Below are 19646 nucleotides of genomic sequence, written 5' to 3'. Positions count from 1 at the left end.
AAGGGCGTAATTTTTTAGGCATGATTTGTGTACGTCATGACTTGAATAACAAATAAATCATATTATTGTAACACACTGTTTGTATTACTACATCTATAAATTAGTGCCAATATTTTAACAAATATTAATTTCACCTCGGGAAAATTAATTTAGTTGTTTATAATAGGCAATTGTTTAATTTGTAAAGCGCTGTTAAATTACTAAAAATACTAAATGATGTATGTCTTTATCAAATTGTCAAGTGATGTAACCAAAAGAAAAGTACTATAAGTATTTAGTTATTATTTTTGAAGTTAAATTTACTCTAAAATCTAAAGAAAAATGCAATTTAAATGCTAAAAACAAGATCTAAAGAATTATAGGAAAATGTGTTACCAGTATTGTAAGCCACGACCTTTTAACGTACGCTTTAATGATTGCCCATCTAAGCAATAAAGCCACAAAAACTCAATACGTACAAAATTAAAGCTTTTATTAAATTGCTTGCATTTGCACTCAATTTTGTAGAATTTACATAACGGCAACAAGAAAATTTAAAAATATTTCCATGATCTTATTTTCTTTTTTTTAAAACGACTCTATTTAAATAAGGAAAAAAACTTTAGCTTTAAATTAGCTTTAATACACGAATAACTTCTTCATCTGCAACTACAATTGACTATTTCTGTACAAATTTTGATGACGTTTTATGCACAGTACTCCCATCTGGTATTGCCGACCATGAAGCTATTCTTGCTAAAATGCCATATAATACTGTATTATCTTCATCTTATTATATAGGAAGAATTTTCAGCAGGAGAAATTTCAATGCTTTTTCTGCTGCTACAGATTCGGTAAATTGGAATGCACTTGAAACGGCTTCTGACCCACTTACTTTAAGTTCTATATGATAAGATCAATCAGTGCTTTTCTAAAATGAGGCTTAAAACTAAGAAACGAAAACCATGGGTTACAAGAGGCCTTAGAATTTCAGCTAAAAACCTCATTTTTTTGACTAAATTTTGCAAATATACCACAAATGAAAATATCCTTGTATATCATCAGAAATACCGTAGTCTGTACAGAGAGACAATTAAAGCAGCAACATTTATTTATTATAGGGATCACTTAAATATGTCATCAAATAGGCAAAGAGAGTGTTGGTTAATTATTAATGATTTTAGACATTGCCATAGAGAAGTATCTGAACCGGAGTTAAGACCTGACATTTTAAACGACTATTATTGTGATATACCTAATATCCTGCTCAAGGGCATTCGTAGTAACATTGATCCCTTACACTATCTTCAACAAGTGTCGGTTGAGCATTCATTTTTCTTTCATCCTGTCGATCTTACCGAAGTGGTTATCCCTCTTCATAAGGGTGGAGATTTGGATCAGCCTTGAAATATCCGTCCCATGTCTATTTTGTCTACCCTCTCTAAGATAGTTGAAAAACTTGCAAAAAGCAGAATGTTGTCCTTTTTACATCAAAATGGCATTTTGTCTGCAAATCAGTTTGGATTTCAAGCCGGTAAAGGGACTCATGATGCTGTTTTTAGCTTTTTGGAGAGCGTCTATGTGTCCTTGAATTCTAGAGAGTCATCGGCGGCAGTGTTTTGTGATCTATCCAAAGCATTTGACTGTGTGGATCATGGAATACTGTTATCTAAGCTCGATAAATATGGTTTTAGGGGACGCTACGCCCCCAAAACCATGCGATGGCTTGAGTCCTATCTATCAAATTGTACTTGTGAAAATATCCTTGTATATCATCAGAAATATCGTAGTCTGTACAGAAAGACAATTAAAGCAGCAAAATCTAATTATTATAGGGATCGCTTAAATATGTCATCAAATAGGCAAAGAGAGTGTTGGTTGATTATTAATGATTTTAGACATTGCCATAGAAAAGTATCTGAACCGGAGTTAAGACCTGACATTTTAAACGACTATTATAGTGATATACCTAATATCCTGCTCAAGGGCATTCGTAGTAACATTGATTCCTTACACTATCTTCAAGAAGTGTCGGTTGAGCATTCATTTTTCTTTCATCCTGTCGATCTTACCGAAGTAAAAAATGAAATTAAACGCCTAAAAAATCATAAATCATCTGGAGCTGATGGAATGTTTTCGAGGTTGTTACTCTTTTTGCCTGATTCAGCCTTAAATGCTTTAGTTTCTGCCATAAACAATTCTTTACATATTGGCATTTTTCCTTCATATTTAAAAGAGGCAGTGGTTATCCCTCTTCATAAGGTTGGAGATTTGGATCAGCCTTGAAATATCCGTCCCATGTCTATTTTGTCTACCCTCTCTAAGATAGTTGAAAAACTTGCAAAAAGCAGAATGTTGTCCTTTTTACATTAAAATGGCATTTTGTCTGCAAATCAGTTTGGATTTCAAGCCGGTAAAGGGACTCATGATGCTGTTTTTAGCTTTTTGGAGAGCGTCTATGTGTCCTTGAATTCTAGAGAGTCATCGGCGGCAGTGTTTTGTGATCTATCCAAAGCATTTGACTGTGTGGATCATGGAATACTGTTATCTAAGCTCGATAAATATGGTTTTAGGGGACGCTACGCCCCCAAAACCATGCGATGGCTTGAGTCCTATCTATCAAATTGTACAAAGAAGGTTACAGTGTCTGGGCGTTTGTCTGCTTCTTGATCCCTAAAATGCGGCGTTCCCCAGGGTTCAGTGTTGAGACCACTGTTATTTTTACTGTACGTGGATGACTTGAGTTCATTGAAAATGCAGGGCAAGGTGGTTCAGTTTGCTGATGATATCACCATACTATGGAGCCACAAAAATTCTGATTATATTAAGACTTGCATCCTTGAAGACCTTCAGATTCTATCAGGGTGGTGTGCTTCCAACAGGCTCGTGTTTAATGTGAGAAAGACGTCTATTATGGAGTTTAGGTGCGATTTTCAGGGTCTGATGTTTGACGAAAATTCCCTCTTGCATAATAAAGAGTGCTGCAAGTTCCTAGGAATTACCATTGATGGTCGCCTTTGGTTTGAAGATCATATTTTACATTTAGCTGGGAAATTATCTTCTAGATGTTTTGCAGTAAGAATGGCAAAACAAGAGCTGGGAGGGGTGGTTGCACGTTGAGTGTACTTTTCACTTATTGAATCTCATACTCGGTATGGCTTGCCTTTTTGGGGTTTAATCAATAAGGGGCTACTTAACATTGTCTTTGTTATTCAAAAAAAAGCAAATAGATACCTGTGTTCTGCTAAGTTAAGAGATTCTTGCAAACCCCTCTTCATTTCTGAAAAAATCCTAACTCTTTTTTCACTCTTTATCTTAGAAACAGCTGCTCTTATTCACAAAAATCCCAAACTACCCTCTGACACTGGCCATTTGACTCGTCGTGTAAATGATGTTCCCCTACCTATTCCTACGTCTTCCCTTACCCCCTACCAAAAACTCATTAATTTACATAGGTAAAGAAATTTACAATCATGTTCCTCTATGTGTTAGACATATATCGGATGTTAAGAAATTTAAAAGAGAATTAAAAACGCTTTTATTGGCTAAGGCATATTATAACCCGGATGACTTTTTTAATGATAGGTTTTAACCTTGGACATGTTGGAAAGTTTTTTTTTCCTTTTTTCTTCTCTAGTTTTGTCAACAAGTTTACCTTTATTTAGTAATTGATTGTTTTATTTAGTTATCTTTAATTCAAGTATGTTCAAAAAGTTTTGTCTTCTTGTGTTTCATTTTGTTCATTGTTTTGTCAATTTTTGAAATTGTATTTTGGTTTTGTTTTTTTTTAGCTTGTAGGATGCTTGTACACAAGATTATTCTTATGTAATATAGCACATTTTCTTTCTTTCTTTCTTTCTTTCAAATATATCGTATTGAATATTTTATTTCTGAATACGTTATAAAAGAGAATATTTTGATATGGTATATTTTTTTAAATTTTGATATATTACTCAAGACTTTTTTATTTATTTTCTTTATTCAATATTTATATAGAAATTTAATATCAGGAAGAATATTTATTATGTAAAAATTGCTCATGTATAAATATTATATATATTATGTTCTTAAAGATAAATAGATCCTTATAAGTATCAATCATTTATACATATAAGTAGAACATATAATTAAGTTAACCAAAAATAATTATATGTGTTATGCTTGATAAGTAGAAAAATTGCTTAAGGATAGCCAACGTATTAATACTTAAAACGATGTCAAATTTTCATTACAGAAAATATTATATATTTTTAATTTATATTGTGTGGTCTCTCCTTATTAGTTAAATAACAGAAACTTATAAAATTTAAATTTCTTTATAATAAATATAAACAGTAGTGGTTTTTTTAGCAATGTTTTTCTAAATCAAACTTTGTCGTTCTAGGTTATAAGTTGCTATAAAGTTTTTTTATTTTTAAATACCTACAGCTTAAATTTAAATTAGTTACTTAATTAAAATTTATTTCAAAAATTTAGCAAAGCTTAGGTTTGTAAATTCTGATTATAAGACTTTACCAAAAATCCCCATAAAGGAGCTAGAGCTAGAATCTGTGACCTTTAAATCTGCACTCTTATATTTTTTCACTCCACAAAATACGGTTTTAATTAATTTTCTCGCATTTTATCTTAATCTTATTAAATTAATAATAAGACTTTTAATGTACTTAAAAAAATACAGATTTTTTTTGATTCCACTAATTTAATTTAAACAAAAAATAGTTACTTTAAGTAAAAAGTATAAAACTAAAGAAGAGTTTATTTAACTTTTTCTGTAGCAATTTTTTAGTTACCTTGCGTTGGATCTAATATACCCACAAAGGAAAAAAACTACATTTTTGTAAATACATCCAAAAATTAATTTTTTTGTTAGAGATATTAAGGGTGCCCACTATGGTCAACTGATCATTATTTAGTAATCTGTTGGCCACTTCAACCGAGGTGAACCGATTATCCATTGTCACGTTCCTTCGGGATTTCGATATTGGTAGGCACAGCCTTTTAACCACATCGGAAGCGTTGTTACTTACTGAATACTGCCCTTCAGGTTGTTTGCCACAATACATTTCCATATTTAGAGTATAAAAAGACTTTGAGTCTGTCAGTGAGCTTATTGGGTATATACATTCTAAAACGACATCGGCCCCTAAAAGCCTTTCAGTCGATTAACAGCATTTCATCGATTCTTGTATGTTTTCCCACAGAGTAATGTTTTTGGCAATTTTGCACTACTGCTTCAAAAACTTTTCGAATTGGAGCTAGGTTGTCTTCACTTTTACGCTCTTCCCTTGTATGAATATCATCGCAAACACTTTAGTAAAAAACGAAATCTTCTTAGAGCCATTGTTGCTGGAAATATTTCCACTCCTGTACCATCCCTCCACCAAAATTCAACAATTGATATCCTTCCTCCATGGTAAACTCCAGCTAGATAAAGTAGACCAATTAGTGCGCGCATCTCAATTACATCTGTCGGCCGTACATCAGATTTATTTTTGAATCGCTGAGAAATACTTTCAATATATATGTCTGTGCTGTTTACTAAATCCATAACGATATCATCGTCGAAAAAAAGCTACCACGTTTCGAATGGAGTTTGCGCATTTTGAGCTGGGCCAATTACTCTAGGTAATCTTACAATTATGTTTTCTAGCCGCGTTCTCACATTTTTAGGAAAGCATGTTTTATTCCACCTCATTCCATTTTTTGAACTTAATTGTAAATGACTACGTCCACCTACTCTCGGTTGATCAAGTGGTTCTTCAATAAGTTCATCTTCCTCAATTTCCTGCTCGCTATCAGACTGGTGATCACTGAAGATTTCATATTGTGGATCCGCTTCTGAAGCCTCAGAATCTGAATTATTTTCAGAATCGGATGAAACTTCTTTATAAAGTTAGGTCAATTTTTGTACCTCTTTTTCATAAGGATCCATTTTTCTGTAAAAACAAACACGCCGTAAATATCATTCATATTTTTTTTCTAAAAAGCAAACAAATCTTAAAATAAACCAAAATAATTAATGAAAATAAAACTTACCAAAAGGAACGCGTTGGGTCTACGAGAAATTTACTACCAAAATGAACTATAAAATTGTTGTTTCTCACTTGACTGGGCCAAAACTACTGATAAATGCGTAGCGGTGCAGTACTAAAAGATACTAGAGCGCGCACTAATTGCCGCGCTTTTTTTTAGAATTACAGAAACAGATATTTTTGTCTGGGTCTATTAGACATGACGCGTTTACTGTAAGGTTAAACTTTGAATTTCTGCATCACTTTCATATGCCATTCTGTTAATCTGCGAAGAGCTTTGGCTTAAAACGTACCATTTTGGGTCAAAACCGAAGGTTTAATTAACTAAATTATTTAACTACTATTAATATCAAATTGAATTTATCTATTAAAAAAAATTCTATACGTGTTAAAGATTTTTTCAATATTGTGCAACATTGTCTCAGTGTCCATTTGTGTATTTTATTATTTTTGTCCAAGTCACAAATTGCTGTAATAACAAAAACAGGATTAGTTAAACTCTAAAAGATAAACAGTTAAAACAAGATTTTACAGCTGGCGAAATAAATGGATATTAAATCTGCTTTTAAGTGATTACAGTTATTGCACGGCAAATCCAAAAGTGGATATACGCGATATAAAGTCTATTTGTTTCATGATGGATTATAAATAATAATATCTCTATATTACAGAGTAAATGCTGCCTTTATACTGTTGATTTATTTTATATCTTTATTACTTTAAAATCAAGGGTATTACACATAAAAGGCAAAATAGATGAAAAAGCTAGTTAACCAAAGGCAAGTAAATGGATGGGTTAAGAGTAGTAGAAGTTATAATAAAATCAGTTAAATAACAGTATTGCGTACACTAATCCTAGTTGTATAAGAGCTTTACTGCAAAGACCATATACATGGCTATGGACACTGGTAATGAAACAAGATAATCAAGTCTTTTATATCATGTATAGCACACATGATATAAAAACAAATGGAAGACTTGATAGGTTATTTAAACTATAAGGCAATTATATTATTTATACTGGCAAAGACTATAATAAAGTTTTTTAAAGTATTAAATAATAAATCATTATAATGAATAAATATCATTAGTAAGAAACTTAAAGTGGACAGGACAGCAGCACTTGAGGGACTCGAGGTGGCACCATGAACTTATTTGAAAAAACTTGCCAACTTTACATACTATGTAGCGTTTAATTTTTCTATTCCTTATGTTCACTAACGCTCCATTGACATTTCATTAATTTCAATAATTACATTAATAATTTCAGTCAACTTCTTTTATTCATATTTCTTTAAATTCACACTGTCAATGACACATTACTACTGTAACGCAACACTCTCCTGGTTTAATTATCCATGCTTTCTGTTGGCGGTCCGTCACTTCTCTGATTGGCTAATATGGACAGCTCAGGCGACAGGTGGGGTGGTTATTGATTTAGTCGGTACTGCGTCCATTTTTCGAGGACTTGTTCCCGTGTTGCAGGTAGGAGCGCACGTAAAAGGCCAGTTTTTTTATTTCCGAAGTTTGTGAACCAGGAAGTAGCCAATATGGTTTATAATTTATGGTCCTTAATCTTGTTCATTTAGGGTACCATTTATTTAATAATTCTGATGCAGGATGCCCAAGATTTTTATGGATGGATAATGAAACTTAGGAAGGGTATTACTTTTCCGTTTTCCTCTTTATTTTTCTTCAATTGTTGATCGCTGCAGGCTTTTGATTTCCCCGGGAAATTGCTGAAAGCGGAGGAGCTGGAGCTAGAGTTACAGCTAGTATTACAGATTCCCAGTCCGGATAGCTAATCTAAAAATGGCATACATTCACAGCCTCGGTTTTGAAGGCTAGCCGTTCATTTCTTGGAGGAATATACAGGCCAGTTTATTGCATTTATTTAAATATTACTAACCATAGATTTGTCTCACTTATTTTTATTAATATACATTTTATTTCAATCTAACGTTATAAATATTTAATCAGTGTCATAATTTAATACGTCGATTTCTTATCTATAATATTAGTTATTTTTTGTTCAGTATTTTTCAGTACTATTTTTGGTAGTTAAGTAGATATAACACGGTTAAGGCTGATATGCCTTAGGTAAAAAGGTTCATGAACTTTCCCCTGCGTAATACAAATATATACTAAAAATTTTAATAATTGCAATTTATTTTTCAAGTGCTGAAATCTACCTAGTAGCGAAATCATAATTTAAATGTTACTTTTGTTAAATTTATTTTAATTATATCAACATTATTCATATTTTAATTCATTGCAAATTATTAACATTTATCAAATTAGAACATGAGGTGTGTACATATCTTTGATATAAATATAATTTAGTTGTGTTGTTGAGATTTTTTTTGCCTCTTTAAAGCTACCTTATCCAGGACCATTTAATTGTTAATTGAAACCTATATACCAAGTCTTTTTCTTGGTTTTCTTTCATTTATAAAAAAAAACTAAATGGCGCCCTCTTATTTAATAGTTATAATCAAGTTTAGGTTCTTTAATAGCCAGTCGTAAGTGAACCTTCGAACAATCCCAGGCCTCCAATAATTCTGAGCTACCGTCTGCAAACTCTTGGCAAAATAGTAACACTGTAAAGTTAACGCCACAACTGAAACTACTATAAGAAACTTTAGCTAGTCTAAAGCAGGTCCTTTAATATTTAATCGTTGCGGTGTATTCAGACGCAATACGTTGATCTTTTGTATATAGGTACATATCTGTGTGGGTGTTGCTCTGCTCTTGGTTCACTTCATTTTCAATAAAAGAGAGTCCTTATCATCTGTAATATATTATATTTTCATTCAGAAAAGTACCATCAGAAGAAGATACTTAATAGGCATATGCAACTTATAAATATCGAGTACATCTATAGATGCCTAAAATGTGACCATATCGATATTTTGTAACACAAGAGTTAAATAATTATAAATCAAATTAGAATCAAGCGACAAAGAAATAAAAAAGTCAACTAAATAAACTTTGATATTTTTTTAATATTTTTTTCTTTGATACATTTGACTAATATTTGTTCTCATTTTATACGTTAGACTTATTTAATGTTAAATTTGTAATTATATTGCTAACTTAGTGGTTAAGAGTACAGCGTTTGCTTTCATTTTTAAGATTTAACAACAGAATACTTTTTTTTGGGCAATAAAGCACATTTTATCTTAAATTGGTTTCAATATTTTATAGACAGTATTATAAAGGTGGTTACTTACATAAGTAATTGTATAATTTTAACATGGTTCCTTAAAGCCAAACGAGATATATTCATAGTGCAGTTTCTATCTACAGTGCTTTCGTTTTAAAACAAACCATCCTTAATATCTTTCAAAAAGAAAAACGTCAATTAGATACATGTTTAATTTTAGATTTGACAAGGTTCTGTCAATCATGTCCTCACCTCCTTTAATAACCTCACTTTAATATGTCAAATGGGAACCTCCTTCATATAATACATCATTGCCAGCAGCATTAAAATGTCTACACAGCCAAAAAAAATTAAATCGTATATACTATGCAAGGCCAAAAAATGTCTGGGAATAATAATTATTTTATGGATATTCGCAATACCGCGAATACATTACCTGTTCTTCCTCATCTAGCAAGCATATCGCAAATCTCTGAAGTCACATGGAAGGTTAACGAATGATTTATCGAGTACGTAAAGAGCATTCGCCGTCAGCGGGCTAGTTCATATCAGAATATTGGCACGACTTTTAAATTTACATAAATAGTAGTAAATACAGTGTCAATAAACATTTTTTAATACTCTTAAGTAACCGTATTTAGTGTGTACGTGTAAAATAAATCGGTTTGAATTCATACATTAAAAAGTGATAAAAATGCTACATGCTACGACAGACTTTGTCAACAGGACATGAATAAAAAATAAATGATAGTGAACTTAAATATATTTGACTAAAATATGAGGAAATACCAAATCTGGTGGATTTCAAGTGACTGTGTTCAAAGGGGGGCTGAATAGAAAAAACTGCGGTATGACGGGACTTGCAGAAGGGGGCTTCATAACGCATTATTTTAGGAAGGTGAAGACCCAGCTACCTAGAGCCTGGAAGCTAAGTTACTGGAAAATTTTGCAAATATGGAAGAACTCTTGGTAAATGAGTTGCTAAAGAATTCTATACACTAAGAGGGACTGGCAGGTTAAAAGAAAAGATCTTGGAACGCAATAGGAATTTAGAAAAAAAATAGGGAAATATTTTTCTGGAGAAGCGGGTTCTTTCATAGAAAAGAAACAAGATGCAGGATGTTTAAAACAAAATTGCAACATCGGATGTAAACACTATCGATAATCTGCCCTGTAGTTCTGCAGCAGTAATAGTAATATATGACAATTTGAAGTTTTTGCGATACTGATTGTTTAATGCCTCAAGTCCACCTTAATTTGATGGTTCTACATCATAAACAATTCATCAATGCGCCAATTTGAGGCGGCTGCAAAAGCAAAAATTGGTCGTCCAAGGCAAAGGCAGAGACAGGTTAGATTGATTATGCAAAGAATATCCTTAGAAGAACAAAAAGTCAACGACGACCTACTAAAGTATTTGGAGCTATGTTACGGTCAATTAAAATTGGATAGTCAAAACTGTTGGTGCCAAAAATCAAAGAATACCTTTTGGTTCGACTCGTATATTTAAATGTGGGGAAAGGAATCATAAACTAACGTTTGGAAGTTCAAGCATTCCCTAATAAACTTCGCGATAAGGGAATTATGCAGTACTTACTACAAGCACATTTCTTAAGTAAATGCACTAATAAAAGCTGTTGAATTTGAAAGAGCTAAGAACATGAAGAGATTAAGAAATTTGGACTATCATAAATGTGGTAAAGCAGGTTAATATAAGTATACACTCTTCAAAAGGAAAGAAAATTACCTTCGGATGAAGTTGCTAAATATTTTTCCAATCTTAAGTTATATGGGGCAAAATAAAACTCCCAAGTTTTGAAAGATAGATTTTTGCAATGAAAGGTAACTGATCACAATGACAAAGAGGAAAGAAGGCAAATCGTTCTACCTAAATATCAAATTTCGAGGCTTCTACGGGAATTTCATGTCGGTGTGTCAAAAGGAGAACTTGGAGTAACAAAGTCTTTGTTTTTCTACCTATGGCTTTGGATCAATTTTCAAATCTAAGATGTCAAAAGTAAGATGCATAGAATCAGGAAAATTAGGACTACTGTATAACACCTGTAGTTAGGTAACATGATGGAACATATTATCTAATTACGGGTGAAAGAATAGAATAATTAATCAGTATTTGGCAAAAATAATCTCTAGCTATTAAAGAAATTACTATAGTTTTCTTCGTGGCTTCGTTGAGCTAAAGCAAATCTAACCAGTCCGATTTGATATTCAATGAATTTATGACTTATGATTCTACTGGCTGAAAAAGTCTGTCCAACTGAGTATGCACTGGCACATTGTAAAGCTAAGGATTTATAAATGTCTCAAGGAATTGCTAAGATTTTCCGCATAAAATTCAGAAAGCATCGGTCTAGTACCAGAGTTGGAGGGACACGCATGATAACCGATGAAGCGAGTCATTGGATAGTATTAATGTTTGTTAATACATTTTAACCATTGAATCCTTAATCTATGTAAAAACGAAATGCTCCTATAAACATGGTTCCGCAACAGATATATAAAAATTTAAAAATTATGAATAGGTTGTAAACAAATACGGAAAACCGATTTAAGCAGACGTTTTTCGAGTATGCTTTTGCGATGTAAGGGAAAAAAATTAATATATCAAACCAACTGTTTTGATTTGTAATATATTTTGTTTTTGCGGCTTTATCTGTTTTTTTTATGTAGAACAATGTGCTGTTAAATTTTTTTAGTTACAATTGTATGTCCTAATGTACTTTTTGTAATTCATAAAGTTAATATAATTTTTATTTTAAAATAGTTGGTAGATAATTAGGTTAGTTGGGAAAACCCTAAATGCCTGTACGACGTTAAAATACATTATCCCCTACAAATTTCATGTTTTTTAGGATTAGCGTTCTATTAAATCATGTTGATGTAGGTTTATATTACCTCTTGTTTTTATTTAGTAATTGGACATTCTCTTCTTGCAAAACCGTATTGTATTACATTTTGTTTAAATAGAAAAAAGCCACCAGACATCTAAGACATTTTAAATATTAGACAAAATAATACAAATAAGACATGCATGGCTTAGTATTAATTATGAATTTCTATCTGGCCCAAAATGGCAGCCAAATATTTGAAACAGGTTGTCATCTAAATTTAAAGGAGACTTATGACGCAATTTTTTAATTTAAACTTATCTCGTAGAACATGCAAAAATTGATTTTCTTGTATATTATGTAATAGAGATTTTCTAATATTAATATATGATTATGTGATTAATTTTTACTTTTGCCTAGCTATACTTAATAGTACAATGTGCTAAGATCCTGTTAGGTTATAACAGAAACTTCAGTTGAGGAATAGATAACCTATTTGAATCTATGAGAGAGTAATAGCCATTTAGTAATAAACTGAATTATTAGTACTTTTTTTATATTAATATATTTTTATCTTAACAGTCAATTTTTTTCTTGTAATTAATTAAAATTAAAAAGGATAATAGTGCCAATATCACCCGTATCCCTTACGAAGATTATAGCATTTTTATAGGAACTGCATTTTTTATTGACTATAAAAGATCTAATTGGGCTATATAAACAGAAGTAGTTTATAATTGAAATAGAATCCCTGTATGGCTTAGATTTCATGTAGATTTTCAAAGTACGGCAATATAGTGCTTTATTTGCTATCTCAATAGGAACCAAATTGTTTAACCTACTGCTGGAACTTTATTAGAAAAAGCAATTCACTGGTTTTATATCTATTATCTTCTTATATATTTAATTCACATGATCTTCGATACTCGAATGTGCCAAATAATTCGGAAAGATGTCCTAATTCTTTCCTTTTGTATATAGTATTTTCTTAATAACGTAAAAAACATATTAAAATTAATAATATAAAAAACATCATACCATTATATTATTATCCTGTAGATCTCCTCCATTAAAATATACACTTGACAGTTTATCCAATAAGTGATAAGTAGCAGAATCATTCTTTTTTAAATTAATATTATGTGGAATAAATTTTTCAACGCTTAATTTTTTCTCGGGGTTAATTTCACCTTTTCCCAGTTTTTCAAAGTAAAATAGAATAGCTGCAAATTATTAAAAGTTAAAAAAAATTTATATTCTAATATTAGGTGGTATTACCTTCTCTATTATTATATCCAAATATAATAGGAACTTTTCCATAATCTCCTGAAGTGATTATGTCGATGGGCCTTTTTGTCATAAAAGCATTTTTTCTATCGGCTGGTTCAATCACTAATCCAAGTACACCAACTCTCATTCCTTGATTAAACTGAAACAAATCTAATAAGTAAATATAAAGAAAATAAGTAATTTTTTTTCAGTTTCAAACAACTTACATTATGAACTTTTTCTTGAATCTTATGCAATTCCTGAACACTCATGTTTTTGAATAAATGAACGGCTTCTTTTTCTGTAGAAATACTCGAATCGTGTATTTTTGCAATTTGAACGGCGCTATGATCTCCGTCGTCACCCCATGGACATAAGGATGCGCCACTTTGGCATATAGCTTTATGAAACAGACCTCTGAAATATCATTATATTTAATTAAACTTGGTAAAAAAGTCTAGAATTAACAAAAATTCGTTTATACATACTCATTATCATTTTTAGCGATATAAAATAAGGGAGATTCATAAATAAGAAGGGCAAAAATTAAAGTGAGCTATTATTATATTCTCTTTGAGAATATCCACCAGTTTTTCTGAAACCATTTTTTTGAGATCACAGTAATCTCATCATCTTGCATTTCCCATTTGTATGTTTCCTTTGTATCTAAGCTGTGGTTCACTACACCATACTCAGTAATTCATCCAGTGAATCACCCAGTGATTACCCTCTTTAAAGGTAAAAGAGAAATAATTAAGAGCAAAATTTGAACAAAAACTCAAATCGATTTTTGATCTCAAAAAAATATTTCAGAAAAACTACAGAGATGACGAGTATATTGGTCTGGAAAAGCGATTACAAATAAACTAAATAAATGTTAAATACCGTTTAAACTAAATAAGCATAACTTATAATGTTATGATTTATGTTATTTGTGTCATACACTAAAACACAATTAATCCAAACTGTTTAATAAATATTATAAAAATAAATTCAACTATAAGCACGCAGTACTGCAAACGTAGACTTGATATAACAGATGGCATGCTCTGGTACTTAAGGGTAGTATGGACGCAATAAAGTATCGAAATGTAACTAGGGTTGGAATGTTTTCGGGTTAAAGTAATGTGTGAATAAACTAATTAAAGGAGGAAAAACAGACTAAGGAGTTAATATTACAAGTTAGTTATTACAAACAAAATATACATCTGCAATCGCGCTTCAGAAATAATTTATTTTCTTCGGAAATATATTATTCTTCGGAAATATAATAATCAGTTTATCTATTAGAAAATTTAAAACCTTATGACATCAGAAGGCTTTAAAACAATAACGACCCCAGAATAACTATAATACAAATATTTTGAGCTACTATCGACAAAAGATACTGCTTATTATTTTAATTTTTAAATATTTTCACTTAAGCTAATACAAGCCAATAAGACAAAATTTTCTAAATTATCCTTTTTTTAGTTTTCCAGAAAAATGGGCCTTTATCGACATAAAAGGGTTATCAAGGCTTCTAGTAATTAATAGGATATTTCAAGAATTGGTAATTACTTACTTCAGAAAATTGTATAAAATATTAATAGCAAAACATCGTTGACTAGAAATAATTAGGAAACCGACTTATCTAGTCATTGCATAAAGAAAAATAATATTCAATTCTATAAAGCAAGAGCTTAGAATGGGAATAATAAAAGGATTTCCTATCCTTAAAAGTTATACAGGGTATCTACAAAAGGTTGGGAAATTTCGAAACTAGAGACACTTCAGACGATGAGAGTTTGCAAAATACAGGATGTCAAAATTATAATTTTAATTTCGATTTTTCCTTATTTAAAATTTTGGTATAAAAATGAGGAACAAGAGTTTTTTCCTCTTCCTCGTATTGACGATATTTTGGATCAGCTTGACAGAGCTAAGTGGTTTTCGGTTGTAGATGTTATGTCTGGATTTCATCAAATTCCTTTTAATGAAACATCAAGGGGTATTACTTTCTTTAGCAGCGATGCAGGTTCTTATAGATTCACAAGACTTCCGTTTGGATTATCCGTTAGTCCAAATAGTTTTCAAAGAATGATGTCCTTAGCTTTTGCAGGTATCACTCCAGAAAAGCCTTTTGTACATGGATGATCTAATTGTAATTGGCTGTTCTGAGGATCATCATTTAAATAATTTAAGGGATGTTTTTGCAGAAAATATTGTTTAAAATTAAATTCACAAAAATGTAATTTTTTCAGAAAGGGGGTAACTTTTTTGGGACATAAAATAACAGACAAAGGTATTTTGCCCGACGAATCAAAATATGATATAGTCAGCAAATACCCAACTCCACTTTCATCGGACGAGGTCAAACGATTCGTCACATTTTGCAACTATTATCGCCGCTTTATTCCTAATTTTGCAACTATTACATGTCCACTAAACAAGCTGACAAAGAAAAATACTAAGTTCGAATGGTCAAATGAATGCGATAATTCATTTAATCTTCTAAAAAATTCCTTAATTAGTCATCCAATACTTCAATACCCAGATTTTTCCAAAAAATTCATATTGGTGATCGATGCATCAAACATTGCATGCGGTGCCGTGCTATGTCAAAATAATAATGAAATTGAGCTCCCTGTTACATAATATGCTCCCAAAAGTTTCACGAAAGGAGAATCCCATGAACCAACAATTTTAAAAGAATTAACAGCAATTCATTGGGCTATTAAGTATTTCAGGTGCTATTTATATGGTCGAAAATTCTTAGTCAAATCTGACCACAGACCATTAGTTTATTTGTTCTCTATGTAGGATCCTAGTTCTAAATTAACACGAATGCGTTTAGATTTAGAAGAGTTTAATTTCGATATTGAATATATAAAAGGTACGGATAATGTCAGTGCGGACGCATTGTCAAGAGTAAGCATCAATAGTTTTAAAGAAATTTATTGTGTAAGTTCTGTTTTTGCTATAACAAGGTCAATGAATAAAAAACTTAATGAGGACAATAATACAAAAAAGCAACCATGCAATGAGAATATTCTTAAACCTAAAATTTTTGAGACCTTTAATAACGTTGACGTCATTAAATTACCATTACTGAAATTTAAAATTTATGAAAATTATATAAAGATATTAATAAGTTATAAAGGAAAAATGAGCGCTCAAGGTAAACTAAAAATCAGTAACGATAATAAAGTCTCATAAAGTCGCGAATTTTTGTAAAAATTGTCACAAATGTCAAATAAATAAAGCAACCGCGAGACATATGGAGCCTCTAGTGTTGACACCAACACCTCAAAAAGCATTTGATATAGTTTGTGTTGATACTATAGGTCCACTCCAAAAATCGAATTTAGAAAATGCTTATGCTGTAACAATACAATGCGAACTAACTAAATACGTCATTATACAACCAATTTCCAATAAAACAGCATCCACAGTTGCTAAAGCAATTTTTGAAAAGTTTATTCTTGTATATGAACCCATCATCAGGACAGATTTGGGGAAAGAATATAAGAATGAACTACTTCAAAGCCTTTCTAAACTACTCAACATTACGCATAACATGTCCACCGCTTATCATAGTCAATCTATAGGCGAATGTAAAAGAAATCATCGTGTTCTTAATGAGTTCATGAGTTCAATGAGAGGATGTATGTTAATGATGCGTGTACAGACTGGGATATAAGGACACAATTTTTCGGTAAAAATTTGGTAATAAATCTCTAGAACAACTCATAGCACAAAATTTTAAAAATATTAACATTTTATAGTTTATTATATTTAAGGTGTTCATTTTTAGTGCCCTATATAAGATATGGCTAATTATTATTGTTCAAGTTTAATATGTACATAGAACTTTAAATTTTCTAAGTTTGTATTTAAGATACAGGATGCAAACCAAAAATTTAATTTCTGAGGGAATTGTCACAGCTCGCACCTTATAAAAAACAGAAAAAGGTAAAAACTGCATTGCATCGACATTCTTACTTAAAATTTATTACCCTGATCAATGTAAAAATTAAGCATTTATTTAGGGCTATGAATGTAACTTCTGCCTAATATTTTTTTGACATCAATACATTTATCTATTTTTCTCTTAAAAATACACTTAAAGTCCAGTTCAACGATATATTAGAATGGTCACCCGTCAAAACACCAGCATTTTACTTCTCAAATGTAAATTGAAGGTGGATGACATTGTTTGGCAGGTGGAATGCTGGTGTTTTGACGGGTGACCATTCTAATATATCGTTGCACTGGACTTTACCTTCTAATAAATCCCTTAGCTAATCTTTTATTTGACTCCAAGTTATTAAGATATAAAAGTCAAAAAGGAAACTGACGGATTGTGTCCAAATAAAGAGCTTTCTTATAATTATATGAAACCTTTGACAGTTTATGCATAAATAGCAGCTAAATGCCAAAGCTGCCAAGAATACGAACAATGGTCAGGTTCGGACTTTAAGGAATGAGCCAAGCAAATGATTAGGGAAAGGATTGAAGGACGTAGCCACCAGGACCGAAAGTTAGAGTGTTCGAAATCTTTAAATAAAAAGGCGCTAGTTCCTCTTCTGTTTAAGGTTTAATTAACGAAGGTCGATCAGTGAAAGAAGACAAATCGTTGTGCTTTATTCCGGTGTTGCTGGAGGCAATCTATACCGATGTGCTAAAATAAATATCATGGAGTAATAAAGATTCTGACGAAATAAGGAAAATATTTTGCTGGTTCAATAGCAAGGAAGACGTCGTGAAGGACTGGTGCAAGAAATGCGTTGTATATATGGCGTTGTAAGTAGTGGGCGGTAAAGAAAGCTTTGGAGCATCAGTATCATGTGGGAAGACCCTTTAAAAGGGCTGCTATTAACATTGTCAGTTTGTTTCCAAAATCCAAAGCAGAAAATAAGTATATCATGGGCATGATGGACTTCTTTAGTAAATAAAATGAGGCATACTCTCTAGCAAACCATAAAGGCCTGGAATCCTTCAATTTCTGATCTCGCTCCTTTTTTTCAATATTAATGTTGAAATTGAAAAGAAGGAAAAACCCATTATTTGAATAAAAATAACAAGTTTGAATCACCGTTTCGATAACTAAATCTAATACATTTATCAAGATAAATAAAATTATATTAAACTAAAAATATAAAAACACCTATCCTTTTTTACTATTTTTTCGTTCCTCAAAATGTTTTTTTTTATAATTTAACGATAAACTGTTTTGAATTGAACAAAAGAAAATTCAAAGATACTTTTTAAAAAAACTAACTTAACGAGGTGTGATTCTAATGTAATTTTATAATACAAAATATATGAAAAAAACATATTTTAAGTTATATATTAATTTTTAAGGATAGCCTCTCTACCTCTCTCTTTGGTGAAGGAATCTATTTATTACTAAAATCAACCGAACAAGTAGCTATGCGTTTATCTTTATTAAATATTTTAAATATTATGAATGTAGTTTCCTTTAATTTACATAATTTTGATATTGGTTCATTTGCAAAAACTTTTATACGATTTTTCACTGTGCCTGTTTCTCTAAATTTTATTTCAATTTCATTTACTATCCTTCTTGTAAAGAGTCTTTCCAGATATTTTGCCTTAAACAAAATGCCATTTTGTTACAACACAACCCCTAGTACATATCATTACTATACACCTTTCGAGTTAGTGTTTGGTAGAAAAGTTAATATACCAGAAAACCTAAACGGATCATGTGTAGATCCTCTTTATAATATAGATGCGTATGATCAAGAAGTTAGGTATAGGTTGCAAGTTGCGCATAAGAGAGCTAAAGAGTATTTGGAAAAGGCAAAGGAAAATCGCAAAGCTATTTGCGACATTAAAAATTTAAAAGAATTATTTCTTAAATCAGGTGATTGTATTACTTACGAACGAAGGACGACAAAAATTAGATCCGTGGTTCAAAGGACCTTATACTGTTGTCAAGGTAAATGGTGTTAATTGCGATATTAAAAATGATAAAGGCAAGCAAATGACAGTACATAAAAATCGTCTAAAACCATATAATAACACGCTGTAAAAATGTTTATTTCAGCATATTATAGGTATAAATTTTGTTTAGTTTAAGTATCAGTGTAGAATTAAGGACACAAAGTACAATAGACACCAAACTGCAACTCAACAAAATAGTGTTATACTTATTGGTTAATGGTTAATGTAAACAATTATGTTTAGCTATTTCTATTATTTATGATTTTATATTTGGGTAATTAGTTTAGCATAATAGAAATGTAGGTCAATAAATATTTTATTTATTTTACTATTGAGAACGTTCCATTCGTTTTAAAATATGGGGATTTATTTACTTTAAAAATGGTTTGGTTTTGTTTTAAT

At 31.1% G+C, this 19646-nt stretch overlaps 2 protein-coding genes across 5 annotated transcripts in view; one reads left to right on the top strand and one right to left on the bottom strand.

Moving 5' to 3' along the window:
• Positions 1-19646, top strand: part of LOC126737574 (ras-related protein Rap-2b) — a 442108-nt gene that overhangs the window by 178488 nt on the left and 243974 nt on the right. The window lies entirely within an intron of this gene.
• Positions 1-19646, bottom strand: part of LOC126737590 (juvenile hormone esterase-like) — a 41560-nt gene that overhangs the window by 3178 nt on the left and 18736 nt on the right. Inside the window, exons 5-7 of the mRNA XM_050442573.1 lie at positions 13520-13709; positions 13302-13452; positions 13062-13246 (exon numbers count right to left, since the gene is read on the bottom strand). Coding sequence (XP_050298530.1) covers positions 13062-13246; positions 13302-13452; positions 13520-13709 — 526 coding nt within the window. The remainder of the gene's footprint in view (positions 1-13061; positions 13247-13301; positions 13453-13519; positions 13710-19646) is intronic.

This window comes from Anthonomus grandis, chromosome 1 (genome assembly GCF_022605725.1).
Source record: "Anthonomus grandis grandis chromosome 1, icAntGran1.3, whole genome shotgun sequence".
In the NCBI taxonomy this organism is placed as follows: domain Eukaryota; kingdom Metazoa; phylum Arthropoda; class Insecta; order Coleoptera; family Curculionidae; genus Anthonomus; species Anthonomus grandis.
The sequence above is the reverse complement of the archived record's forward strand: the minus strand, read 5'-3'. Positions and strand labels throughout refer to the sequence as shown.